We start from the raw sequence: 27465 nt of genomic DNA on the forward strand, positions 1-27465 counted from the left end.
TGCCTGGCAGGACTGGGTTTATTTATTGCCTCTGGCCGGGAGCCGGCGCGGCCCGGGACTGCGCCAGTTCCTCGGCCCGAGCCCTTCCTCCGTCCCCCCGCCCCCGATGCCACCTCCGCCCGGGGGTCTGCCTCCCCCAGCCCCGCACCGGCCTCTGGACCGAGCCCGCCGGCGGCCTAGGGGGAGGCGGAGGGATGGCCAGGGCGCCCCGCACTGACCCGGGGGAAGGGGCGGTGGAGAAGGGGGTCGCCACCTGGGCGCCAGCGGTGGAAAAGGCGACGAGCCGCGGAGCTTCAAACGCCTCCGGAGGCCAGCGGCTTCCTCCAGGGACTGTCCTTTCTCCTCGGGGATTCCGCCCCCGGCCCCACGCAACCTTCTACTCCAAGGCCCCAGCAGGCCGTCCCCTTTACAATAAATTAAGGAATCTCCAGCTTCCGCTCGATCTCTCGGGAGAGGGGAAGAAAGGTTTGACACAACGAGTCCCTGGGAAGGGCCACAGCCCCCGGCCAGGGGTGGGCACAGGGCCGGGTCCAGGATTCGTCACGGCGCCCGGGCCTCACATCTACAGAGTCCGAATGGCCACAGGGTAGAGCAGGGACATGTGCTCGGCCCCCTTGATGGGCAGCTTGCGGCTGGCGTAGTGGTGCACGATTTCAGGGACGCTGCTGAAGGGGGGGCTGTTCTGGCCCAGCACGTACTTGTGTTCCTTGGTCCGGGACAGCTTCATGTGCATGAAGCCCTGACTGCTCCTGGGAAGAGGAGAGGACACCCTGGTGAGTAGGGGCCCCCTCCAGCCCCCTCCCCACCTCCACCCCTGCAGCAAATGTGGTTGTTCCTAGCCAGCTGTGTGGGGAGGTGACTAGGGAAGGTGGAGGTCAGTCCAGAAAACATGGAGGAGGCAGAGGGGATTTTTGTGAGTAGGTAACAGTAGGCACTGCCTGTGTGGTGAGGGCACTGGGTGTGCCACAAATGTGTGTGTGTGTGTGTGTGTACAGGGTGTGTGCAAGTGGAAACTCTAGCAACCAACCACTCTCCCTGCCCCAAACCCTGGGACCCAGACACCAGTGCTCTCCAGCCTGTATGGCCAGGGCTGGTTTACCCTCCTCATCTCTGAGCTGTGGGGGAGGACACCTGGTGACTCACGTGGAGACACAAACATCCTTGGCAAGACAGTGTGTGGATAGATGTGATAACCAAGTGAATCTCGGTTGAGGTTCTCTCTTGCAGAAACCAGGGGACGGGGCGAGCTGCTCTGGAAGTCCCTCCCAAATCAGGGAAGGCTCAACTGCCTTGTCTTGGGGATATCCCCTTACCCTCCTGCTAACTGGGCCTTGGGCCAAGCCCCCAGCTCCTCTATCCCTTCAGCCTGCAATGACATCATTGGTGAGGCTGTAACTCCATTCCCTCCCTCAGAGAGGAAACGATCCACTGCCTCTCCCATCTCCCTGACACAATCCAGGAAATCGACATTAGTGCCTGGCCCTGCCCACAAGACAAGGACCCTGCAGCTCAGAGCTCTGGCCAGCTCCCAGCTGTCTGGACACCCTCTTAGAGAGAAAGCATGGGGGTGGGGCCCCAGCAAGAACAGCATCTGCCCAAGCTACCACAGGCAAGGCGGACACAGTGCTTGGGGGGCCCTGAAGCCTGCATACTTGTCTCTCCTGGCAAGAGCCTACTTGGAGACAAGTGCAGGGCTCAGAAACCAGTATGGGAGCTAGGGCCAGTGAGGAGGGGCAAGCCTCATTTCCCTCCCCCGCCTGGGTATCAAGAGGCCTCTGACTGGACCCACTTCCCTAGGCCCATAGGTAAGTGAGTGGGGGAGAGTGGGTGACTGAAGAGAAGAAACGGATGGCAGGAAAAAACAGGCCTTATCACCCACCCTCCCAATCCCCTCCCCCTGCCCCAGGATACAGTGTCCTAAAGCCTGCTGGGGGCCCCAAGCTGTGTGTTTGGGGGGGTGGCAGGCATCTTTCTTCTGTAGGCCTGAGATAACGGCTGAGGCTGACAGTGACCACACAGGCCCTGGGCAAAGGAGCTAAGGGCTGGAGGAAAATGAACAGTTCCTGGGGGTGGCAGAGAGGGAAGGCATTTCCTTCTCTCCCTTCTCTCCAATGGGAAGTCCCTCTCCCATTTACCCTATGGGCCCCGGCCCAAGTTGTGGGCAGCAGTTTGGGCCTTGCTTTCCCTCACTCTCTCAGTTTGGAGATACCCCCATACCCACAGTCCACTTGGGATAATCACCTCTCCCAAAAACTGCATTATATCTTCTCCCTGAGGGAGAGATCTGGCCAAAAGAGGAACAGTGTGGCAACAAGCCTCCTTCTGGATAACTGACCTCTTGGGACAGAGTCCCAAGCAGAGTCCTTGCCCAACCCTTAGGAGCCTGGGTGGGACTAGCTGGGCCGCAGGGCCAGAGCTGACATGGCTTTTGGAGGAAGCTGTTTAATTACCAGTGAAAGCCCTTGCATTACAGAGAGCAGAGAAACCATAATTGTATTTCAGAGAAGCCATTTATATGCAAACGAGGCTCCGGCAGACAGACGCCAGTGGGGCCAGATCTGCCTGGGCTGTAGTAGCATCCAGGTCTGCCTCCCCCCTTACTCCCCAGGCTAAGGCTAAGCCCTGCCCTGCTCCCTTCGGGGAGTCAGACCCTTGCCTTGGACTGTCCAGACTTGATGAGAGGAGGAGCTATCCAATGAAATAGTGTCGTTCTTGTGGTCAGACTGAGCCGGGTCCAAATCCTGCCTTTGGCACTTTATTACCTGGTAGCCCTGAGTAAGTCACATACCTCTTTGTATTTATTTCTGTCTATAAAAAAGAGATTCATCTTGCAGGTTGGTAGTTGGTTTGGAGAGGGTATATACACTGCTCGGCACATAGATGCTCTATGAATCTTAACTATTAAAGCAATACACATTCCTAGTGTTATATCAAATTTTTGACAGACGAACTTTTCCTAATGCTCCTTTTATGATTTTATGATAATTTGCAGAGTATGAGAGCTACGAGAAACCTAAGAAGTACCCATCAATGCATTTTGCGAAGGAAGAAACCAAGGCCCAGAGAGGTTACATGATTTGCCTAGGGTCACTTGGCTGGTTTTATTGAGCCCAAGAATAAAATTTAGGTTGACTGGCATTTTCCCATGATCTTTTAGTTGAAGTTGAGTAATTATCCTCAAATGTAGCTGTTTAATAGTCCCAAACTTCTGTATATTGCATTTGTTTGAAGTGGGGGTATACCTGAATTCTAATGCCCCTGGGAAATGCGGTAGGAGGTGGTAAGATGTCCCAGTAGCGATGAGGGGTTGTGAATGGACATACCATTCTGACAGGCTGCCATGTGGGGTGCAGGGGCAGAACTCCCAGGTACCAAGGGCCATTCTGCCGGGATGGCCTAGGAAATCAGTGCTGGTCTGTGTATATCTGCTCCCTAGGACGAAGGCTGATGGGAAGGGAGTGCCCTGCCTCCCACTCCTCTTCCTGGATCCCTTAAAACTTGGTTAACAACCACTAGCACCCAGACCTCCTGCCCACTTCTTCCAAGTGAACAATAGCTTTGTGTCCATTACTCCACCCCCTCCCAGGACCCCCAGCCTCCCCTCAGGCAAAGTTCCTATCTCCTCGCCTGTGTTTCAGGAACATCTTGGACTGCCATTAATAAAGATGACGGTGATAGTTTACTTGGCACTTAACATGGTGTTAAGTGCCTCCCATGTATTATTTCACTTGATCCTTCCCTATAGGTAGATATTATTATTCCCTCATTTTATAAAAAAGAAAAATGAGGCCCAGAGAAGTTAAGGAGTCCCCAGGCTACATAGCTAGTAAGTGACAGAAACTTTCTGAGCTGGACACTGTAGCTTGACTGTTTCCTCTAACGGACTCTAGGCACCTTGAGATCAGGAGCTGAGCCTCAAACTACTCCAGATCCCCAGGGCCTGGCCCAGAATCAGCAAATGTGCATGTAGGGGATGGAGTTCTCCCCAGCTTGGCTGGGCATGGGGAGAATGTTGGAGTCTCCTCCTGTCCTGCTTGTTGTCTTCCCAAGGATTCTCCTTGGCGCCATCCTGACAAGCAAATCCTGCCTAACACCGGTAGTTGGCCCACCCCTACTCACTTGAGGGACAGGGAGAAATCATTCTTGCTGGTCTCACTGTTGCGCACCAGGTAGCTGGCCTCTTTGCACAGCCGGAGCAGGTTCTCGGCATCTGTTCGACTGATGGCCCCGTGGTACCAGCTGAGGACAAGAGAGAGGAAGGGGGGCATCTCTGCTGGGTCCCTCGCTGTCCAGGCCCACCCATTCTGGGTGTCCCCTGCAGGCAAGCCAGTGGCGGGAGGGGAAGGGAGGGGAAAGAGTCCCCAGCTGGACACAGACACTCACACCTGGTTTTCCAGAGGCAGTGCTGGGTCTGTCCACTCCCCCAAGGGGCTGCTGGGCTCCATGCCTAGGGGCTTGGCTGACTTGGGGTTCCCTGCAGAGAGTCGGGGAGGTAGCCGCCCCTTCTCCTCCCGGCCAGGTGACAGGCAGCTCTTCTCAGATCCTTCAAACTGGGCTGTGGGGAATATACCGGTCATAGACTCTGAAGACCCCAGAGATAGAGCCCTATAGAATAACCAGTGTTCCACCCCCATTTTCTGCCAAAAGGGGTTCAAAGGAATGTTCTGGAAGGGTGGGACATGCTCCTGGGCTTGACTGGTTCTGGGGACAGAGTCCTGGGTCCACTCCCTGGTTGGGGGTGGGGCTCCGCCCTTCTGTGCCATACTGTGCCTACCAGTCCCTACACTGTGGGAAGAGAGGGGACAGGAGCTACATGAGAAACCACTTAAACTTCTCCCTGTGGAGCAGCTGCCTGCCTTCCCCTATTCCATTCCCCCTCGGGGTGGCTTCACCGCTGATAATATTGTTTCTTTCTCCTCCTCAGAGTTCATTACCGTTCTCCATATCACCCTGCCAAGCCATTCTGTAGAAATGACTTATCGATTTGAGAACAATTATCCGATTCCCCTTGGTGCCATCCTGACAGGCTAATCCTGCCCAAAGCCGCCAGCACCCCCCCCCCGCCCCTCCCCCCCAAGGTCGCTGCCCACAGGCTCCCTGCCCCCACCCGGAGGAAGCCAGCTGAGGCAGCTCTGCCCTCCTAGCCCAGGGCAGGCCTGACCACTGGGCCAACACGAGGCAGGGAGGGAGCCAAGGGGCCACATGGGTGCAAGTGCACATGGACAGGCAACAGAGACCCTCCTCCATCCTGTATTTACAAAATACCACCCCCCACCCCACCCCCGCCTCGCTCAGGCATAAATGTACAAACAGGTGTTCACAAGCCCTTGGCTGCCCATTCTGTACAAAACTGAACAAAGACTAAGTGTCCAGTGCTTCCTTTCTCCTTATTTGGGCTTTTTCTCTCCTTCTACTACTTTCAGGCCCTTATCTGTCTCTCAGTCACCAGATGTAAGGATTAGACCCTTCCCTTACTCACAGGAGTCAGACACCTGTGCTATCATCATCCCCACCCCAATAGTCATTTGCATTAAAGTCGTATGCAAAGAAGTGAATTTAAAACAGTGGATTTTTGTGGGAGACCCCTTCCTCACACCTTTGGGAGGAAGGAGGGATGTGTACTTTGTGCCCTTTCTCTTCCTCCAGGATGAGGGAGATTCTTCCCAGGTTCTCCAAACCCTGCCCCACTTCTGCTCCTCCAACCCAAGCCCACAGGGCCTGAGGGGTGAGGGGACCTGTGACCCTGGCCAGAAGCTCCCACAGGACCCACCGCTGCTGTCCTCCAGGCTGGGCTCAGGGAGGGGTGAGGCTGGACCGGAGATGTCCCTGTCCCCATCAGGCAGGGAGGGGCTGCTGTCCAGCTGTCCCACCGGTGGAGGCCAAGGTAGGTCTTTGATGACCTTAATGTCAACTGGAGCCAGTAGCAGCAGGAAGAAGAGACACAGACAGGGACAGAGACAGAGAGAGAGAGAGAGACAGAGAGAGGCAAAGGTTGAGACACCAAAACCCAGAGTCAGGACACAGGATAGCCTAGAAAGGAGGAGGGTCAGAGTAGAGGCGAGGGTGGTTTCTTAGGGGGAACAGGACCATCAGGGGGCTGGACGGAGCCACAGTGATCACACCAGGCTAGCTTAGTCCAAGGGTGGGAGGCACAGATAGCAAATCGGATGCAGTCTTGCCCTGCCAGCCGTGTGGGTCCCCTTCATTTAAACCTTCATAAGCCTCCAGGGCCCAGAGGGACCAGGAAGGAGGAAAGGAGGAACAACAAGCTGCCCTCACCTCCCAGCACCACACCCAGGTTCCCATGGCCTTCTGGCACCCTCGGACTTGCTGTCCTTCCTCCTTTTCCCCATGGCCTGGGAAGTCATGGGCAGCGAGACTGAGACAGCCCAGTTCCAGGCTGTCAGGAAGTCTCTGATGTGGGGGCAGATGTTTTATTGAAATTTACCCCCCACAACCCTCAATCCTGAGCCTTGACAATTAAGAGAAGGATGCCACTGGCGGCTCCAAGACTGCTAACGAGGTTTCCTAATGACGAGCATAGATTTTCCCATTAAGCAATCCAAACAGTATTGATTCTCCAAGGAGACTTCTGGAAATAAACGGTTCATCCTCAATGGTGCACGCGTTACAGGAAACAAATTAGAAACCTGTGGTTATCCAGTCTGGCCGCCAGGGTGGGGAGGACAGGGCAGAGAGCTGAGTCCAGCTCCAGGATGAGCCCCTTGCCCAAGGAGGGATGAGGGGAGCATGGGAGTGGGGATGGAGTTGAATGACAGTTAAATCCTTTATGTTCTCACTCAATCAAGTCCAGGGACTAAAGCACTCTCCAGGCTCTCCAGGCTGTAGCACCACCCACTCAGGCCACCAACACACACCTCTGCAGGGCGGACTCCAGGCTTGGGATAGGCGCTGGGGTGCTTGGTACAGGAGAAACCTACCCTTCATTCAGCAAAGGGGGATTTCTCATAGCCTCCCTCTCCCCACCAGTTTCTGCTCCTCAGAAATCCCCCTGAGGCACAGGCGCCCCTGGTCTGGCACAGCCTGCTACTGGGAGACATGGCTCCCTAATTCAGGGCTGGGATCTCTAAAGGTTACACACAGCCATTTCATTGTCTGGAGAGTTAAATGCCTTCCTCTTTTGTTAAGTGTGAGTATTCAACATATATCACAAGTTTTATCATTTTGTTTGGAATTTCTTTATTTAAAATATACCCAATCTCCCAAAAGGTAGAAGTGGCCTAAGCCTCTTGGTGTCTGAGGGATGCCCCTTCCCTGACCCTGCACACAGTGCTGCACTCACACTGCCCAATTCACCAATCTCTGTGATGCACTCAACTATACCTCCCTGGAGCCCAGCACCTGGGCCTCCCATGGCCCCTGGGGTCCACTCCTTCCACTCCCCTGGGCCTGGAGTGCTGTTCAGAGGCCCCAGCAGACCCACCCTCTCCAACCAGGGCTTACCTGCAAAGGCTTTGGAAATCCGCTCCTTCTTCCACTCCCAGGGCTGGTCATACTCCTCGGGGGGCCTCTCATCATCCTCTGGCAGCCGGGACTCCCGAGGCCAAGGGGTCCCCTCACCCTCTGGGGTGGTCCCCTCCTCCTCTGGCTCATAGGGCGTGTCATACAGAGGCAGGGGCTGAGCTGCTGTCTCCTTGGAGCTCCGGATCTCTGCCAGGGCAAGGCAGGAGGGGAGGTGTGAGAGCAGCCCTGGCTGCCTGGCTCAGCTACTCGGGCAGCACCCTCCCTCAGGAACCCACCAAGTCTGCTTCAGAGGAGATGTCACTGGCTTCAGAGGCCCAGTGGCCACACATCCGGGATCCCTTGCCCTCAAAATACCTCTGGAGTTCCAAAACAATGGGATCCAATGGAGGCAGGGGCAGAGAAGCACCAGTGTGAAAGATAGAAAAAAGATTCTTAGATGGCCAGCAAGGGCTAGGGAAATGAGGCTTACACATTTTGGAAACTGAGGCAGGGTCTCTCCTAATCTACCTCCTCTTGGCTACACAGGTCCAATTTTTCCCTTGCAACCCAAGTAATATACTTGACAATCAGAAAATCCTTTATTGATCAGACACCACTGATCACTCCCTCTTTGAAACTGTCCCCTCTAATAAGTCATTTTTGTGGTCCTCCTCTCTGATTGCCCCTGTTTGGTCTCCTTCCCTGGACCCTCTTTTGGTCTCGTTTGCCCTCATTCCTTGCTCAGTCTCATGGCACCCTATACACTTCCAGTGCCATCAAGATTTTCACTTTTATGTTTCAAACTTGCCACTTTCCCCAGAAGTTCTTCTAGTCTGCTCTGTGATTCTCTTTTTGGGATCATGCACCCCTGTGGAAATCTAATAAAAGCTACGGAGCTACTCCCCCGGAAAATGCGCAAAATTTCACCTATAATTACTGGGCCTTCGTGGGTCCCCTTGGGGTAACATCCATCTGATCTACATAGAGTAGCCACCCTCACCACTTTCTTCCTTTCTGTCTCCTACACTGCTCTCCCTCAGTCCTGGCCCTCCTTCATCCTCTAAATCCCATCTGTTCGGCACCAGTACCTGATGACTCTTACCCTCATCTCTCCACATCTAGATTACTGTGAGGGTGACCTCCACTCTATCAGCTCACGTTTCCATGAGCCCCATGGAATAACACTCTTGACCATGCTCTGCCTCCTTGCCCTTCTCCCAAGAAAGGAGAGCAGCTTATCTGATCACCAGTGGATGCTTGCTCCCTTTCTCAGCTCTGCCTTCTGGTTCTTTCTCCTCCTGCCCCCCGTGAAGGGGCCTATAACTGTCCTGCATGGCCCAAGGCTGAGTGGGCAAGTTTACTTCTGGGAAGTATTAAGAAGCCCATCATGGAGAGATAGCTAAGTAATGTTCCCTAATCTACTTTATCAGTAATAAAGCTGACATTCTTATCTTCATCTGTTTCCTTAATCTTATTTCTCAATGATCTCCAAGCTCAGAAGGGGAAGAAAGCAGTGTTAATTATTGCTCCTTAAAGTCTCAACAGTTTCCACAAATGCTAACTCATCTTTCTGATGCCCAGTTCTTCTAGTCTGTTTTGTACACTGAAGCCTCAGTAATCCCCTTAAAATGTATTTGCTCTGTTTCTACCTTGCTTAATAATCCATATTGCTTTCCTTCTTCTTTTGGAGCAAGTTCAAATGCCCCATTCCAGTCTTCACTGCCCCTTTTTGGCCTCTCTCAACTTGGCTCCCCAGTATGGCCAATTCTAAAACTATCTGCCCCTGAACAAACCTTCCTTTCATCCTGCCTTGAGGCCTTGGCTTGACTCACCCCTTTCCTCCTCTCTGATCACCCACATTCGTGCTGTTTCCCTGGATCCTCTCCTGACCTCTGCTCTGCTCCCCAGGACCAGGTCTTATTCATTGCTCTCTGCCCCTGCTCCTTGACAGGCTTGACCAGCATCACGTGCATTGCATCTGCTTCTCCAGCCATGTGTTTCCAATTGCCATAAAGATGTCTCACTTTGACATCACATCATCTCAAACTCACCACCTTCTCTAAAGCTAGTGATTCTCTTTCTGGGTTCCATGACCTCTGGCCCATACCACTATCTTGCCCTTCCTGACCCTTGGTTGTGTGGCTTTCTCTACCACCTCATGTCTTAGGCACCACAAGTCACTGCTCCTTTTCTAAAATGACTCTCTTGGGGCACCTAGGTGGCTCAGTTGGTTAAGTGTCTGCCTTCAGCTCAGGTCATGATCCCAGGGTCTTGGGATCAAGCCCCACATCCCTGCTGAGCAGGGAGTCTGCTTCTTCCTCTCTCTCTCTGCTGCTCCCCCTGCTTGTGTGCTCTCTCTCTGTCAAATAAATAAAAATCTTAAAAAAAAAAAACTCTTGAAGGCAAGGGCCAAAGACCCCAGGTGGTCCATGGTAGACCCATGGTCTCCAAGGATCTAGTAAAGGGATCATGGAATCAGCCTTTGTCTTGTGGGTCCCAGAACCTGTTGTACAAATACGTAGGCTTCAGGAAGCAGTCCCCACCCCTGACTCCACCACGCACCAGCCATCATCTTTTGGGCTTCATAGGGCTCCATGTAGCCGTCATTTTCAGGCACCTTCTCGGGGGCTCCTGAAGCTCCTGCTGGGCCTTCACCAGTCTCCTGAACATCAAACGGGTCCGCATAGTCTTCAAGGATTGCCAACTGTGGGAAGACAGTGAGGAGAGCAGGCTTCAGACATCTGAGAGACAGCTCTGCTTCTCCCTAGATGCTCTGTCCATAGGAGTGAGTCCTGGGTAGAATGTCCTACATCCAGAGCCCGAGGTATCCAAGGGCAGGCTCTGAGCTTGGATGGAGACGAGCTCTGGCTCTTCCTTTGCAGGGCTCCCCTTCAAGTCTGTCAACAGAATGATAGATTTTTCTTTTCTGCTAATTTTGTGCCTCTGGGGCACCCCTTAGGTTAAATGGCCCGGATTAAGCTCTGGGCCTTACTGCCTGCCTCAGTCAGAGTCCAGACAGGGCAACAGAGGTATTTGACACCAGGTGGTTCAACAGAGGGAATTAATTCAGAGAGGTGTTGGAGAAGTTCAAAGAACAAGTGAGGAATAGCAGAAAACAGATTAACTTGATCTATGCCTACAAGTTCATTCCCAGATGCTGAACAAAGACAAATTTGCTGGCCATCAAGAAAAGAGCCAAGTACTCACTTTATGGCACAGTTCTACTGGTTTATCCTCAGAACATTCATCACAACATCATGTGAGTATTATCATCCTCATTTTAAGGAAATGGAGGCTCATGGCAGGTAGGGAACAACATGCCCAAGACCATTCTGTATAAGTGGAGGAACCTGATTGGAACCCGTGCCCTTTGTGTGAAATTATGCTGCCAACCTGCCACCAGTGAGCATCTTGGCCATCCGGGGAGAAGAGGCCACCTTAGGACAGCCCTGAGGAGAGCCAGGATTTGAGCTCTGCTGAAAGCCCCTGGCTCCTGATGATAGGAACAGAAAAGGTGGTGCCCTGGCCTCATATCCCACACTGCCCCTTTCTCCCTCACAGGTGGTTCATGACCATCCCTCTCTCCCTGCTCCAGTTCAGGCAGACTGAACTGTAAGCCACACATCCTGAGGAGGAGCTCAAGGTGCTCAGGGCGGGGTGCAGCAGAGGACAATAGAGCCTTTCTCCAAGCAGGGCACTGGCTCCTTGAAGGGGGGAGGCTGAGGTGGAGACACAACCCAGCCCGCCCAGGGCTGCCAGCACCTCAGGGGAAGCACGGCACACTGAGTTGACAGGCATTGACAAGAGGTGGCTCTGGGGCCTGCGGCATGAGGAGGGGCCACTCCTACATCTCCTCTGTGCTTGGTGTGGGCTTTGGGTCTGGGCCAGATCAGGACTGTGGGAGCCAGTTGAGCAGGGAGGCTATGGGGGTGACTGCCTGCCCTGGGTCAGTGGATCCGGGACCCCTAGCAAAGCAGAAATGGAGAAAGGAAACTGCCCACCACAGAAACCCCTCCTGCATGTTTCTTGGGGCCCCCTGTGAGCCCCTCTAGAGGTCTCTGAAGCACATCCCAACATCTCCTACCATCTCCCCCTTCCGTTCTTCAGCTCCCACTATTCCATCTTTTTCCACCCAAGCCCCCCAGCTCCTTCACCTCCCTCGAATCTCTGCCTGCTTCTGAGAAGACCACCATCTCAGGTCATACCATCCCCACCTTTGGATCATCCCCTAGCCTAGAGTTCTTTGTCCTTTCTGACTCTCCAGCTCTAATAAGCACCTGGCTCACAGTAGGTACTAGAAAAATGTCTCTACTAGACCACTGCCTATTTCCCCTTGGAGCCCTCCCCCCTAGTCCTCCTTTCTCTAGAAATCCACTCCTACCCCAAGCTGCTTCCTCTCAGGCCAAGTAGCACCCACAGCCCCAGCCACCTGACCAAGGGGGCTCTGGAGTTGGGAGCTGGCCCCCAGCCTCACACTTCTAAGTGGCAGACACTTAACAGTAACCAAATCCACAGACATGCTATCCTTAAATGGTGTAATGCCCACACAAAAAAAGCCCAAAGTTAAAGGGATTTAAAGATCCACTTTCCTCTTCGGTTTCTCCCTACCAGCCTTGGATCACTCTGTTACCTGAAGTTCTATGTTTTGTTTCTTACCAACAAGCTTTTCCCTCTGCCTGGATTAGATTATTCTCTTTCTTCAGAAAGCCTTTCCATCCTCCCCCAAGCAATGGTTAAGTGCCTTTGTGCTGAGCTATTATTACATTGTGTCATAAATATTTGTTTCATCATCTGTCTTCCTATAGACTGTGAGCTTCCTGAGGGTAGAAACCATGTTTACTGCTAAATTCCCAGTGCCTAAAAGTGCTCAGTAAATATTTGTTAAATTAGTTCACATAAAACAGGAAGAATGGACAAAGGAAACACTTTTCCTTGTTTATTCGGAAGAGAAATGCATAGCAAATTCAGTGGGGAGATCGGGGGAGAGCACTGAGTCCCTGGAAGCTGCTCAGTGAGAAGCACTTGGCCCAAGCCCCAGGGTCCCCAACTCTACAGACACCCGCCCCTCCCTGCCCAGCCATTCCCTCACCAAACTAGTGCCATTCCCACTGGAGTCTTGGGCTGGGCTTGAGCCATGACCCCTCCCCAGCCGAGCACGGGCTTCCCAAGTGCCAGCCCACAGTGCCTGTGGGCACCCAGGTGGCAGCTCTGTGGGCAGGTCAATGGCTCCTCTGTTCCATCCCTGACTCCACACCCTGCTCCAGGAAATCCTAGCCCCCCGCCCTGAGCAGGTCACCCAGAGGAGCCACCCACAGGGCTGGGAGTCAGGAGCAGAAGCAGAAACACCTGCTGGGAAGGTTGGCAAGATGGGCACCCACCCCGGGCCCATAGGATCCCTGTCAGAGGCCAGGCTTGGCTTCCCAGTGGCCTACAGGTCATGTGAGGAGGCAAAACTGCTTGGTGGGAGAAAACTGCCTCTGCAGGCTTCTGATACCTTTGCTCTATCGTGATTTATTGTTTATGAGACCTTTACCTGACTGCTGTACTCACTGTTGTATACCACATCCATCACAGGGTCTGGCACAAGGTAGGTCATAGCACATTTACTGGATGCTCAAAAGGCCTCCCTCTCCTCAGACTCTATCTTTTGGAGTGACACGGACTCTCAGATCCCCAACTCCAACCACTCTGACAAACCAGTAGCAGCTGCAGGAGCAGGCTGTCAGGAGAATGGGGGGATTTGAATGGGGATCAAAGTCTCCAGTTTGAGGGCAGAAGGGAAGAACTGGCAGGGAAGGCACCCAAAACCAGGGCTAATATTTAGGCAAACCCTCTGTCTGGTTGACAGAATGCTGTCGAAATGCTGAAATACTTCCAAACTAGTAGGCAAGTAGCTGCTGCTCAGAGGCCCCCTTGTCCCCAGGCCTCCTGCCAACCAGATCCCCTTCCTCTTGTCATCCGGCAGGCTCCAGACCTGGCTCTTGTGCCTGTTCCAAATGGGCAGTGCCCCTCCCAGAGCAGCTGTCCTGCTTTGACTCTCTCTCTTGCCGAAGCCTCTCCCGCAATAGCTGGCAGGCCCACCATCTGGTGCGACCTTCCACACCAGATGCAGCTGGGCCCTGCTAGAAGTTCCTGGCCCCAGGAACTCTTGGGGTCCAAGGGGAGCTAGCTAGGAGCACATGCCACAGGCTTTGAGCTCTGCAAGGTCCCCAAAGTCTACCACCACCCCTTTCCTCCATTTCTTCAGTTGACATTTAATGTTTGGAAGCCTCTGGTTTTTCACCTGTAGAATAGGGATGGTATTAGTACCTACTTCGTAGGATTGGGAAGAAGACCATGAAAGGGGCAGCCTGGGTGGCTCAGAGGTTTAAGCGCCGCCTTCAGCCCAGGGCATGATCCTGGAGACCCAGGATCAAGTCCCACATCAGGCTCCCTGCATGGAGTCTGCTTCTCCCTCTGCCTGTGTCTCTGCCCCCCTCTCTCTCTGTGTCTCTCATGAATAAATAAATAAAATCTTAAAAAAAAAAAAAGACCATGAATGTAAAAGTCCTGAGTTCAGAGGCTGGAATGGAGTCAGTGCTCAAAAATGTTAGTCCTGATGATGATCTCTCCTATTCAGACACTAAAGTCCGAGTTTCGGTGCTCGGCAGGGTACACAGATTGCAGCAGTAGAGACAAGATTGGGACCCAGGTCTCTTGACTCTCAGTGCCTTGCCGCAGACTTTCCAGAGAATTTGGGAAATGTGGCATCTTTTCTACTCGTAGATTTAAAATACATTTTAGCATGTTAAAGGCTCTGAGAACTCATGTAGCAAAGAGAGCTGTCTAATTTTGTTTAACTCGGCATTTCTCCAAAGTATTTAACCGTGAAATCCTTTTTCCGCTGAGAGTCTGTCAGTTTTGGAAATGGCATACTATTTGCTTTTCCAAAAGACCAAACTTTTGCACCCTCTGTTCCCACTTATTGGAATGCCCTTCCCAATTTTATCTGCCATGGAAACTTCTTCACATGAGACACATTTGTTATCTTTTTCTAATTACAAAGAAATGTCATGCTTGTAAAACATTCAAACATCACAGACACACAATGGCTACCGACAGGCCTCTTAAGGTGTGTCTATGGCCACTTCAGAACTGGGTGGCAAGTGCTGGCCTTTGGGTTCAGGAAATGGTGAACTCAGCACAGAACACACTCTCCATTCCTCCTCCGAGTCTCCTCCCCCTCATTCATCAGCAAATGCTCAGTGAACACTAGCTGTCCCCGGTCTGTAGGACTCCCCTAAGGTGCAGTGGTCCCAGAGCATGGTGCTGGCAGGCGGTCTGCAGTCAGGCTGCCTAGCTGTGAATCTCAGCTCCCCTACTTACTAGCTGTGAAACCATGCAAACGTGACTCAACGTTTCCGTGCTTCAGTCTCCCTATATATAACTGGGGGATAATAACAGAACTTTCCTCGTGGGGTCGTTGCCAGAAGCAACTGGTCTAAAGCATATCAGCTGCTTCCAAATGGTACCCGGCACAAGGCAGGTCCTAGATAACTATCTACCATTATATCATTAAAGACAAAAAGACTAAATTTCTGGGTCCTCCAGGAGCTCACAGTGACAGCCACAAAGCCAGCTCCAAAAGAGCGAGGCTGCACCCCAGGCTGTGGAAGAACCGCAGGCCCACTGCATGTGGGGGACTGGGCTCTGCCTCCACTCTTGCCTAACATCACACTGGTCCTGTGGGGAGGCCCAGCTGGAGGGGGCAGCAGCTACCCTCCAGAGCCCCCCAGGACCCAGCCAGCTGCACCCACCCATGATCCATGGGGCCCTAGCTGTTGCCAGCTCCCGACAGGTGGAGTGCCAGCACTGATTGAGGTATCACTGAGTCACTGGCCAAACCAACAAGTTGCAGATGTCTTCTCAAAGGAGTGAGCACTGGAAGAGTGGACAGGCCTGCCATAAAATCCCCTGGTAGTTGCAGGCCTCAGTAGTACCTTCCCACCCCTGGCCAAGCACCAATGGCAGCAAAGATGGCCAGCCAGGGCCCCAAAGGGTTAAGAGACCTAACCAGTCCACAAAGGTCCCTTCATTAGGACCCTTCTCTTTTCCTCCCTCTGCCTCCATTAAAGGACATGTGCAAGATAAACAGATCAGAACTCCAGACTCTGTGGAAGTCATAAGAAGGAAAATTCAAGCAAGAACAAACTCAAAAAAGGCAAGGACCAAAACCAAAAAAGGCAAGTCTTCTAGGGTGGGAAGTCCCTTTCAGTGTCCAGGCCAGTGTCATTTAATGATATGGAAATCCTCAGTAAACACTGGCACAGGCGTGATCCTGTGATCTTACAGCAGCAGCCCCTACCCACCCTCCTAACTCCAGGGCAGTTATGTCTTGCTGGACTTCAGACACCCTCGGTGTCTCCTTCCCTTTTCTCTTTCTACCGGTCTTTTCACTTGCCTCCAAATTTGGACTTGGAGGATCCAACTCCTCCATGGTGTGGACACCATGTATGATGTGTACCTATTTATAAAAGTTCTTAAAACACTGGGCCCTATGAAACCCTCTAAGAATCTGGGAGCTGGGAGCCTTTTCCCAGAAAAATGCTCATGCACCCAAATATTTGTACACAATCTGGAGGTTCATGAACCCCAACAGCCTCTCCATGAGCTAAGAATAAGAGCCCTAGTTTCAATTCATACAGGGTGCTTGTCTTATTGTTCATACCATCTCTTTTTCTCTGTTTCTCTCTCTCTCTCTCTCTCTCTCTCTCTCACACACACACACACACACACACACACACACACAAATGCGCACATATCTTGGCAGGATAGAAGCAAAGGACACACTGTGCAGATGGTCACAGACAGCTCAAAGCTTCATCCAATCAGGGTCCCTTTCCCATACCCATCCCCCTTTCCTAATTAGACCAGGTTTTTCCTGTTGCAGGTCTGAGAAAAAGCAAGGAGCAAAGGAGCAAAGCAAGGAAGGCCCTAACCCCTCTGCCCAAGTATGGCTTGGAGGCCAGACAGGGCCCAGCACCATGAGGGCCTTCCTGTGGCCAGATGGTGAGGCCCTGCCTGCCTGGTTCAGGGTACGGTTCCTGCTGCTCCCACACCTGCCTTGCCAGGCCTGCCCAGATGGCCACCCTTGCCCCTGTGCCAAATGCAGTGGTGGGTTTAAGGGAGGGCCAGTAGCCAGAGCCTTGCAGGGGGAGACACTAATGGTCCTAAGCTCCCTGGGCCTCTCAGGGCCCTGTCTAAATCCCCAATCTCTCCTGCCCCCCACAGTCACTCTCCACTGGGCTCATTTCCCCTCAATCTTCTCATTACAGAAGTATTTCCACCCATTTCATCAAACCTCCTGACCCAGGCCCTCTCACAGGGCTCTGACCCACCCAGCACCAGCCACTGGGCTCCAGGAGAAGAAGGAAAATGAGGCAGCTCATCTCACCTCAGGAAGTAACCCAAAGCAACAAGCCAAGAAGACCTGCGTGGCTAAGAGGAGAGGAGCAGAGAGAATCGGGACAAAACATGTCACAGAACAGAAACTCCAGCTCAACAGGCTGGCTCACCATTCAGAGACAGCAACTCTGTGTGAGTGCTACAGGCATGTGCCATCACTTGGGTTTAGAATAAGGGGCTCAGGTACCTGAACTGGACTCTTCCTAAGGGAGGACTCTGGGATCCCCTGAACTCTGCTCTTAAATGAGTGGAGCTACCCTCTCCCAGTGATGGGAAGCTCCAGGTCAGGGCCCGCAGAGACAATGTCCCTGCCCCTGAGCCGGTTTGGATGGCATCCTGGATCCTTCTCATCACACCCACTAAAGAAACCACAGATTGTGTGGCTCCTGGGAGATCCTGCTGGATTTCATTCCTGTCCCTGCAGCTGACAAAGGAGTCAGACACCTCTTGGCCCCTAAGGTCTGAACAGCCCACAGATCACAGAACCAACCCAGCTTGAGACATGGATGCCCTCAGTGAGAAGAGGCTATGGGTCAACCACAGTTGTGTGGACACAGCCCCTTCCTTGGGGGGGGGGGGTCTCTGTGGGGAAATGTACAAAGAGGAGCTGTTGTTAAGGGAGTCTCCGACCTTCAGGTCACCCTAGCAATGGACAGTCACCATTCAATGGACGTATTTCATTCACCCCTTCTTTATGCCAAGCATGTCAGGCACTTGGGAAATACAGACATGAGGAGGACAACAGTCCTTTTTCCTAGAGGAGCTCATGACTTGGGGAGCAAGCATGTTAGGCCATTCCAAGACTGCAGAAAGGAATGCCAGGGATAGCTCAGGCCCATGTGCCAATGGGCAGTGGTCAGGGAGAGGGACACTAACTGGCCAATAGTAAGAACAAGGCTTAATGCTCCCTCTGCCTCACTGCCACTACGAGCATCACATCACCCAACAGTGGGGGACAATTAGGAAGGAGAGGAGCTAAAGGACATGTGATGATAGCACAGTCTCCTTCTGCAGGCTAAGGATCCTGGCCCAGGAGGGGCAGCCATGCCCCATGGCAGGAACTAGGGAAAAAATAATTCACATTCCTGAGGCTTCTGCTCTGACCCTGACACATCTCTCTCATCCAGGAAATAGGGCAGAACAGCGCTCTCTCCACTGAAAACCTCAACCCTGGAGCCAATGGATTCAGACAGGAACTTTGCTCTCCAATCAAATAAAACTGTGTTCTCTGCTGAGGAAAGGGATTAAGCCTCGGAGCTGAGCTTCCAGGGATGTGTGAGGGGACAACAGAGCCAGGACAGCCCACAGAGTCACTGTCATGGAATTTAGGGCTAGAGGGACCTGGAGATGGCTTTCAGCTATCAAGGAGGGAGGCTGAAGTGGGCTTGAGCAAGGGATGGCTTCTCCACCAGAAGCACAGTGAATGTTCTCCAGAACAGTGAATGCCCAAGTCTCCTTTTATCCCACACCTGCAGGTCTCCCAAAGGCTCTAGCCTCCCTCAGAATGGACCTGGGAAAGGAGAGGCCAAAAGAAGAGAAGTGGGCTCAGTAGCTCAGCCCTTTCTGGGCAACAGGTTCTAAACACTGACTGCCCCCACACCTGGGGGGACAAGGGAAGTAAGTAGTGCCGTGGGCCTGCCTGGACCTCAGTGGTCAGTATCCTTGGTGAAGAGCTACAGAGCTACACACGGCCTGTCCTGGCTTCCCGAGAACAACAGTCCACCTGGCTCCAGTACCCCTGGGTAAGGAAGGCAAAGGCCAGCTCTTGCTGTATCCACAGGGAGAAACCCCAGCCCTCACCTCCTTCCTGGGGCTCCAGCACCTGCAAGGATGCTTGGGCTCCCTGAGGAGGAGGAACGGAGCTTTGTGCTGCCTCCGCTCTGGGGCGGGGGTGGGGGGAGGAGGAGGGGGTCAGAGATCAAAGGGCAGGGAGCTGCTGCTGCCGGAGGGCAGAAAGGCCACCAACTGGCGTGGGGTGGGGGTGCTCAAATACCGTTAGAGCAAAGCACGCTGATTAGGCCCCGGGACGAGGCGGAGGGCTGAGACGAAGAGAGCAAAGCCCCTGAGGAAGAGGGTCACTAGTCCTGGGGCGATACCACGGACAGAAGCAGAGTTTGGGGCGCACGTCCCAGATTAGTCGGTCGAGAATTTGAACAAAGGTGAATGAAGGCTCCGAGCCTGCGGGTCAAGGATTAAGATCTTGTCCTCCAGGAACCGTAACACGGAGGGGCCCAGGCCCGGCCCCGGCCAGGCCACCTTTGTCCCTCTTGAAAGCCCCAGCCCTCATACCACCTCTCCTCCCGGCCCCCCCGCCCCGCGCAGCACTCACCCTGTCGCTGCCGGCCGGGGGTCCAGAGATCCGCTCCTCGGGAGGGGGCGCTGGAGGGCCAGGGGTCTCAACCCGTATAAGGCGGTGGGGAGGCGAGCCGTGGCGCGGGGGCGGCGTGGGGCCGGGGGCGGTGGGGGTGGCCGGGGCAGCAGCGGAGCTGGACGGCCCCCCAGAGTAGGGGTCTTCGAAGTCGCGCTCCCTCTGCAGCCGGTAGGCGGCCAGGATGTCCGGGGGTGGTGCAGGGGGCGCGGCCGGGGAGGGTGCGGGGGGACGGTAGTCCGGCTCGGGGGGCGCCGGCTTGCCCCCACCTCCGCCGCCGCCCCCCCCGCGGAAGCCCAGATGCTCCCGGAGCCACTTGGCGACCCCGCCGCTGCCGCCCCCGCCTGGGCCGGCTCCCGCTCCCCCGGCGCCCCGGCGCGACCCCCCCGGGCCGCTCCCCGCGCTCCCCTGCGCCCGCTGCCCCGGGCCGGAGCCCGCCGGAGGAGCTCCGCTCAGTAACATGGGGCCAGCCAGACTGAGCGAGGGGAGCTCGGGGAGCTCGGCGGCCGGCGGGGGGCGGGGCGGGGGCGGAGCTCCGCCGGGCGGCGGGGGGGCGGGGCTCGTGGGTAACAAGGGAGGGGCGGGGTTCCGCTCCCGATCGGGGTCGGCCTCCCCCTGCCTGGGAGGAGGGGGGGTGCGGGCTTCCAGCGGGTGTGGACACACGGGAAGGAAGTGGGCGACCCCCAACGCGGGGGATGCGAATCCTGGACCGAAGGTGAGTCCTCCACGTGTCCCCACACGTGCCCCCGTGGGGGCGCACCTGTCTCCATCTGTCCCCCTCCCCAGCTCGCAGCTCACGCGCGGCACCTCACACGTCTGGGTTCCCAGCGCTTGGACGCCTCCCTTCCCCCAAGGCCTCCTAACTGGGAAATATCCCAGGAAGAACAGCTAGGGAGGGCGAGAGGAGGGGCTGTTCCGTACGACGTGTGTCTGTGACAATCCCCTCTCTCCCGCGCACCGTGGGAGCCCCACCTACCGCCTCCCACCCAGCTGCTCCCACTGCATTGCTTCCCGATCCAGACAGACACATCTCACATCACAGATAACCAACTCCCTAGTGACACCCACTTCTCCCGTGTCGTTTCCACACACGCCCTGCTCACATGCAAACAGCCCTTACGCGAACGAACGCCTCCCACCGACGGGCGCCGCCGCTTGGAGCAGGCCCACCCGGCCCCGCCGGCGGCAGCAAGCACACACGCAGAAATCCCTTCAAGTCAAACCCCAGGTTTCGTTGTCAATCAGATTAGTGACAGAATAGAAACAGACAAGTCAATAAATCAAGTCTAGAAACAGTTCCAGTGTTGTCTATCACAACCCCTTATCCTCTCGAGAGGCTCGAGGCTCCGATGCTCAAGCGATAGGCATTTTTGTCTTAGAAATAAAGCCTGTTTCTCCACAGAAATAATGTAGCCCTGAAGCAAACGCCAACATTTGCTTTTGGCTCTGCCGAGAAGGTAGCAGCTTCATCTCACCATCATCCCCCCTGGGCACTGCCTCAGAGTCTCTCTCATCCTTGGGCTCACATCTGCCATCTGAGGGAGCAAAGAGCCACATTAGGCTCCAAAGGGGAAGGTGGCTTAGAGGAAGAGGAGTAGAGGAAGATGTTGAAGGCAAAACTTGGAATCCCCTAGGAATTCCAGGGCCGAGGTCTCCAAATATTTGTTGGGTTTCTGCTTTGTGCATATTCTAGTTGGCATTATAGGACAGTGCTTCTCAGACCTTAATGTGAACACAAATCTTACCTAGGGAGCTTGTTAAATTGCAGTTTCTGATTCTGTAGGTCTAGCTGAGGTAGCATCCCAGACTGTAGTTCTAACAGGCTCACTAGTTATCAGATGCTGCTGATCCCCACCCTCACCCCCAAAACATACACACACTTAGAGTAGTAGGGTTGTAGGAGACACTGATTCAGGAGTCCAATAGTCGTGGGCTCTAGCCAGATCTGTGGACAAGGTACTCAATACAACTGATCCTCACTTTCCTTATATCTGCAAAGGACATAATAATTGTTGTGTGAGGATTAGACAATGGACAATGAACAGGTTTTGAAACCTGTGAAATGCTTACAATGGTAGGTGTCAAATGAAGCCACGTTTGTTTAGAATGTATGGAGTTAAGCTGCTGACAGCTCAGAGGAACCAAATCAATTGAGTCTACACAAAAAGATGGCAGGCTTCATGAGGGAAATAGACCCGAGCTGGGTAGGATTTGACCAGATGAAGCAAAAAAAAAAAAAAAAAGCAAAAGGTCACTCCAAGTTATGGGGTTAACATGAGCTGGGCCAAAGCAATGGTAGGAAGCAGCATAAAGAAGGGGAGGATTCCTGGTGGAGAATAATAGGAAAAAATGTTAGATGAGGAGGAGGGTGGATATCATAAAAGTAGAATATAAATGATATTTTTATTTATTTTTTTAAATGATAATTTTAAAACTAATACCCTATGTGCACCTTGCACTTCCTGTTATTTTAAATGATCTATTAGTGCACTTTCTTCCCTTTCCAGCATATGGACTCATGGAAGCAGGCTGTTGAGCCCCTCTTGGGGACCGAGCGGCTTGCTAGGAACCCAGGATATAGAGGTGAGGTGATCACAGCAAGGCTCTCTGAGACTTGGGTGAGTTTCGCCAGATCCAAAGTCTTGCATTTCAAGCATTATACCATAAAATCAGGATTCTGTAGGGGAGCAGGGTGCTCCCATGTCTTATTGCAGAGCCTGTCATGTGGCAGGAGCTTAACAAATGTTGAAATGAATAAAGATCATTTCTCTTGTTCTTATTTTTATATAGCTATAATTGTGGCATACACAATTTTATGTCCTTATTTTTTTTCACTTAACATTGCATAGTTCCCCATTTTTATTGTGAGCTTTATTTTCTTCCATTTTTTTAAAAAAATGTCAAACCTACAGACAAGTTCACAGAAACAAGTACAGTGAAAATCTGTATATCCTTCACCTAAATTCACTACTTTTTTTTTTTTTAACATTTTGCCATATTCACTTTATCCCTTTCTCTCTTTAACTTAAATGTTTGATGCAAGTTGCAAATATGACACTTTCACTCTAAATAATTCAGCAGCCATTTCCTAAAAATAAAGAATTCTCCTACAGGACCATATGAACACATCCACAATAGTGTTGTCTATTATGCAGTCCATATTAAATTATTTCCATTTTTCCCCTTAAAATGTCATATATATATATACCAGATTCAGGATTTAACCAGGACTCCCCCCTATGGCATTTGTTAAGTTTCTTTAGTCTTTTAAAATCTTGAACAGTTCCCCATTTTATTATTGTTAATTTGTTTTTCAGACATTGATCATTATGAAGCATCCAGGGCAGCTGTCATGCAGAATGTCCCACATTCTGGGTTTTTCCAGTTTCCTCATGATTCAGTATAGGTTAGACATTTCAGAAAAGACCACTACATAGGGGATGTTGTGGACTTCCCACTATGTCACACTGGTAGGCCCGTAGTGCACATTTGTCCTTTTATTCGTGATGCTGGGCTCGATCACTTGGATAATTTGGAGTTCATCAGATCTTTCCTTTACAATTTAAGGGTAAGCTGTCATGGGATATCCGAAGACCTTTGATTATTTGTTCCCAACAAATAAAATTATTTGCCCAGTGGTTTTTAGCTTCCATTGATGATCTCTGCTTATATTTGTTATGATGCTGGGGATTGCAAAATGGTGACTCTAATTTTGTCATTTCTTTTATTTATTATCTAGTATTCTCTTGTAAAAAAAAAAAAAAGCTGCTGCTCTGCTGCTTCTCTGTCTCTCTGTTTCTCTTTCATCCCCATGGTCTCAAAAATTATGTATTTATCTATCTATTCAGTGTGATATAATTTGTTACCATTATTACTGTTATTCCTTTTTTTTTTAAATTTATTTATGATAGTCATACAGAGAGAGAGAGAGAGAGGCAGAGACACAGGCAGAGGGAGAAGCAGGCTCCATGCACCGGGAGCCTGACGTGGGATTCGATCCCGGGTCTCCAGGATCACGCCCTGGGCCAAAGGCAGGCGCCAAACCGCTGCGCCACCCAGGGATCCCTGTTATTCCTTTTTGATGCTCAGATTGTCCCAAATTTGGCCAAGAGGAGCTCTTTAAAGAAGCTTCTGTGTCCTTTTGACTTGGTCCCATCAATCTTTAAGCAGTTAACTTGTTTTGTTACAGAAAATATTTCAGATTTGCATTTCCCCTGCTGCAGACCCATAATCAGTCATTTTTTAAGAGAACTTTACTCCTTTTAGTTGGAAATGGTATTTAAAAGATGACCTAATACTTCATTTATGTGCTTTTGATACTTAAAAAAAAACAAAAAACAAAACTATTCAATATATCATCAAATGAGCATATTTTAGTTTAGTTCAATATTACCTTATTTATTGAGCATTTGGGACATTTGCACTCTCTTCCCTTCTAAATAACCTTAATAAACACCTTTACACAGATAACTCTTCCAAGTTTAGGATTATTTTCTTTAGCAAGATTCCCAGAAATGGAATTATTGGGGGTAAAGGGTGTACATTTATTTCTTTTTTTCCTGAATCTTTGATATACAGTGCCTAGTTGCTCTCGTGGAAGGTTTTTATTTTATTTATTTTTAAAAGATTTTATTTATTGACACAGAGTGAGAGGCAGAGACACAGGCAGAGGGAGAGGGAGAAGCAGGCTCCATGCAGGGAGCCCGATGTGGGACTTAATCCCGGGTCTCCAGGATCACACCCCAGGCTGCAGGCAGCGCCAAACAGCTGAGCCACCTGGGTTTTTAAAGTCAACAATGTTTTTTTAACATTGTTTGTTTAACAGTGTTTTTTAACAATGTTAAAAACAAGGTTTTTAAAGTCAACAATGACTTCTAAGTGTCAAACTCAGTGATTTTATCTTATTCCTCTTTCTCCTTTGCAGCACCTGAATCTACTGACCTCTATCCCTGAACCCTTCTTCTTCCAAACTTTCTCTAAATGACAGTTATGGTTTTCCTTTCTTTCAGGCCACGCCCTCTCCCTCCTTTAACCTCCTAAATTTGTGCATGTCCCAAGGCTTAGTCTTTAGCCTTTACTTTTCTTAGGGGGTTCTCAGTGGGGTTCCCTCACTTTTGTTTGTCTGATTTTGGATGCCCAGTCCTCTCCTTAGCTCTGATCTCTTCTGGGTTTTGCTTTCTTCTAAGACTGGTCCTTGCCTCTTGTCACCAGGCTTGCTTCAGGCCTATCTCTGTTCACAAACTTATCTTAGTACAAACATATCTTAGTACACTCACATATGTATGCACTCTGTTCTTTGAGATTCTAGATATAGGTGGAGTTTCATTTGGGCCTAGTTTTCTAGTTGTCTGATATAAAAATAACATGGTTCTGTTTTGAAAGAATACAGCCTGAGGTACAATCATGAAGTAAACTGGCCCACTTCACTCATTTATGGGCTCCATAAGAAACTTCTATTCAAATATTTATGGAGTGGCTGTATGCTTGGAACATATACATTGTAAGATTCAATTCTGCCTTTGATTAACTTGAATTTTCTAACATTAGTGGCCTGTAATTTAAGTTTGATCCTGATAATAAGATAATAGATGGAAGTGAAAGGTTTTCAAATGCACTACCAAGTCAAGTCCCTCTTCACAACCCAAAATTTAGGATGCTACCCTGCCCTTCCAACATGAAATCAAAATAGGACTCTTCTCAACAGAGCCCAGGCTCCCATCCAAAGGTTTTTTAAAGCACAATAAGGAATCCCTTTTCCCTATCTCACCAAGTCAGCCATCCCTCACCAGTCCTCAGCAGGATCCAGGGGCTGGGGAGAAAAAGGACAGAGTCGGTGGGTGGATATTACCCCCCAGTATGTGTACTCTTCGTTGTAAAGGGAGATTGCCTATTTGTGTACATATATCATAGCAAATTGTGTCTGACTTCTGGGTGTGAGGGCAAGGAAGGGAAGAGGTCGTTTGTATTATGCAAGAAGGGGAGAGGATATATATATTTTTTTACATACGTGCTATATAAATGTTTGTTTATACAAAGGTCTCATGGAAAGATATGAGGGAAACTGCAATAATTGGTGGATGAGGTGAAGAACTGAGAGGGACACTTACTTTTCATTGGGCTTGTGCACATGTATTCTCTATTTAAACATAAACAACTCAATTTTTAAAAATTCATGAAAGGGAAAAAAAATCGCAAGGTCACGGGGGCGCTGTTTTGCTGCTGCAGAATGACTGGGACACTGATTTCCAATTTCTTCGAGAAAGGATTAGAACTGCTGTGAAACTGAAGCCTTAAGTGCGAATTACTGGAGGTGGCGATCTGAGGGGCGGCTCACTCTTCAAGGTAGAAAGACGCGGCGGTTCATTTCGAGAAAATGAATTGTGATCTCTGCAAAATATTATCCGTGGCAAGACGAAAGGTTAAGAAAAAGGCGGGCCCCCTTGCCGTGCCATTGTTCCCACAATGCCGTGACTCGGATTCGAACCGAGGTTGCTGCGGCCACAACGCAGAGTACTAACCACTATACGATCACGGCGAGCTACCGGGGACCTGCGGGGCTGGCCTTCTGATTGTCCTCTTCAATAGTCATAGGCGTTCGCAGGCTGCACGTCACCGAGGGACCCACCTATGGGGCGGAGCTCCGGCCGAACGCTAAGTCCGAGAGTGCGCAGGCGCGTTGCGCCCCAGCGCGTCGCTGGGGTTCTCAAGCGTTGGCCCCGTAGCCACCGGAACAAACCCGCTGAGGAAGGGTGGGCTCCTTGTGAATGAGGTGGGAGTTTAGGGGGGACCACTTGGGCGTGCAGGGACGGGACTGGCCGGATCTCTGTTCACAGGTTGTGTAACTCGCATTCCTAGGAAGATGCCCATCTCCTCCGCCTGGGAGGTCTTTGCGGCGGGCGACCCGGGGTGTGAAGGCGGCGCTCCTAAGGGGTTCCCGTCCCCGCTGATTCCCCGAGGAGTGACCCAGCATCTCCTCCGCGGTGGTTGTGGCCGCCCAGCCCCCCTCCCCAGCACTAGTTAGCCACGCAGAAAGGGCTCAGTGAACGCATCTCCCCCCTGCCCGTCCGCTCCCCATCAACCTCCCTGCAGCTTCTCTCCGGGCCGGACGGCCCTGACAGCCCTGAGTGCTCCCTCTCGGTACTCCCGCCGGACCCGGTGCCCACCTCCGCTGTGCCCCGGGCGGCAGCGGGCACCACCAGTCCGGTTTTTCTTCTTGTCCGCCAGGGCTCCCGCCCCGCGGCGCCTAGAACCAGGCCGAGTCCCCAGCAGGCGGAGGCTTTTTGCTCAACTGAGAACGTGCCGCTGGTTCTAACAAGAGAATCCACCGCGACCACCTGTCTGCTCTAATCATCACCCCCGTCCCCTGCAGAGTCACCGGAGGGAGGTTTCTAAACACTAGTCGTATCCTTTCACTCCTCCACCCCTCACCTCCACCCACAGATGCAGGAAATTCGTCCACCTTTTCCAGCTCATCCCTCGGCGTTGTTTCTCATTCCTGAATTACTTGCATGCATCCATCCACTCACTCACTCACTCAACAGGTCCTTTCGAGGTGGGGAAGGGGGTTGGATTTTTAAAGAGGAATTGCCAGTAGTTCCTTTTTGAGACCTCCTTCATACCTTTTGCACACAAGATTATCCTGGCTGCTCGGCAAATTCCTTTTTCTGCCTTTATGAGCTACTTCGAAAGTCACCTCCTTTGCAAAGGCTTCTCTTCCTATTCTTATTGGGAGTCCTTTTCCAGCGAAGCCGTGAAAATTCGTACATATGCCTATGACAATGATCAGCCTTGTGAGCGCCTCCGTGCTTTGTCCCCAGTGAACGCTATGGCGGGTGGCCCGAGTAATGGGAAGCCTGCATTCTTCGGGAGTCCAATTTAGCCAGAGCCGGCGTGACGTAAATGTCGTTTTCAACTGTCACAAAGGGATTGGGATCCATTTTCGAGAATGTTACAGACTCGAAATAAAAATGGAGGACGGTGATAAAAAAAAAAAGCCAGACCCCTAGCCGTGTCATTGCCTTTCGCAATGCCGTGACTCGGATTCGAACCGAGGTTGCTGCGGCCACAACGCAGAGTACTAACCACTATACGATCACGGCGAGCTACTGGGGATCCGGCCTTCGGTTTCCTCGCCTGAGTTCTTCTCTGTTGAAAGCCCCGCCCCCTTGTCACGTCATCCTCGGCTCCCG

The 27465-nt window shown here is 51.9% G+C and overlaps 1 protein-coding gene, 2 long non-coding RNA genes and 2 other non-coding genes across 8 annotated transcripts; 2 read left to right on the plus strand and 3 right to left on the minus strand.

The window, feature by feature from the left end:
* On the minus strand, nt 1–27432 carry SHF (Src homology 2 domain containing F). 4 transcript variants are annotated; one of them, XM_077880955.1, is made up of 7 exons: nt 26896–27432; nt 10027–10168; nt 7465–7671; nt 5771–5911; nt 4384–4555; nt 4120–4239; nt 1–749 (listed from the first exon to the last, which is right to left on the minus strand). In XM_077880955.1, exons 2-7 carry the CDS (start codon nt 10058–10060, stop codon nt 563–565), a joined length of 861 nt encoding a protein of 286 aa, XP_077737081.1. In that variant the 5' UTR covers nt 10061–10168; nt 26896–27432; the 3' UTR covers nt 1–562. The 4 variants fall into 4 exon arrangements, with proteins under 4 accessions (XP_077737081.1, XP_077737078.1, XP_077737079.1 ...); XM_077880952.1 differs by lacking the exon at nt 26896–27432 and adding an exon at nt 19238–19753; XM_077880953.1 differs by lacking the exons at nt 5771–5911; nt 26896–27432 and adding an exon at nt 19238–19753.
* Nucleotides 19856–22916, plus strand: LOC144303148 (uncharacterized). The gene is made up of 3 exons (XR_013370157.1): nt 19856–19991; nt 21784–21859; nt 22594–22916. It is a non-coding gene; the product is annotated as an uncharacterized LOC144303148 (long non-coding RNA).
* Nucleotides 25740–25811, minus strand: TRNAH-GUG (transfer RNA histidin (anticodon GUG)). Its single transcript has one exon. It is a non-coding gene; the product is annotated as a tRNA-His (tRNA).
* Nucleotides 25814–27269, plus strand: LOC144303149 (uncharacterized). Its single transcript, XR_013370158.1, has 2 exons — nt 25814–26045; nt 26501–27269. It is a non-coding gene; the product is annotated as an uncharacterized LOC144303149 (long non-coding RNA).
* On the minus strand, nt 27304–27375 carry TRNAH-GUG (transfer RNA histidin (anticodon GUG)). Its single transcript has one exon. It is a non-coding gene; the product is annotated as a tRNA-His (tRNA).
* Nucleotides 27433–27465: the final 33 nt, after the last annotated feature.

Source organism: Canis aureus, chromosome 32 (assembly GCF_053574225.1).
Source record: "Canis aureus isolate CA01 chromosome 32, VMU_Caureus_v.1.0, whole genome shotgun sequence".
Lineage (NCBI taxonomy): Eukaryota > Metazoa > Chordata > Mammalia > Carnivora > Canidae > Canis > Canis aureus.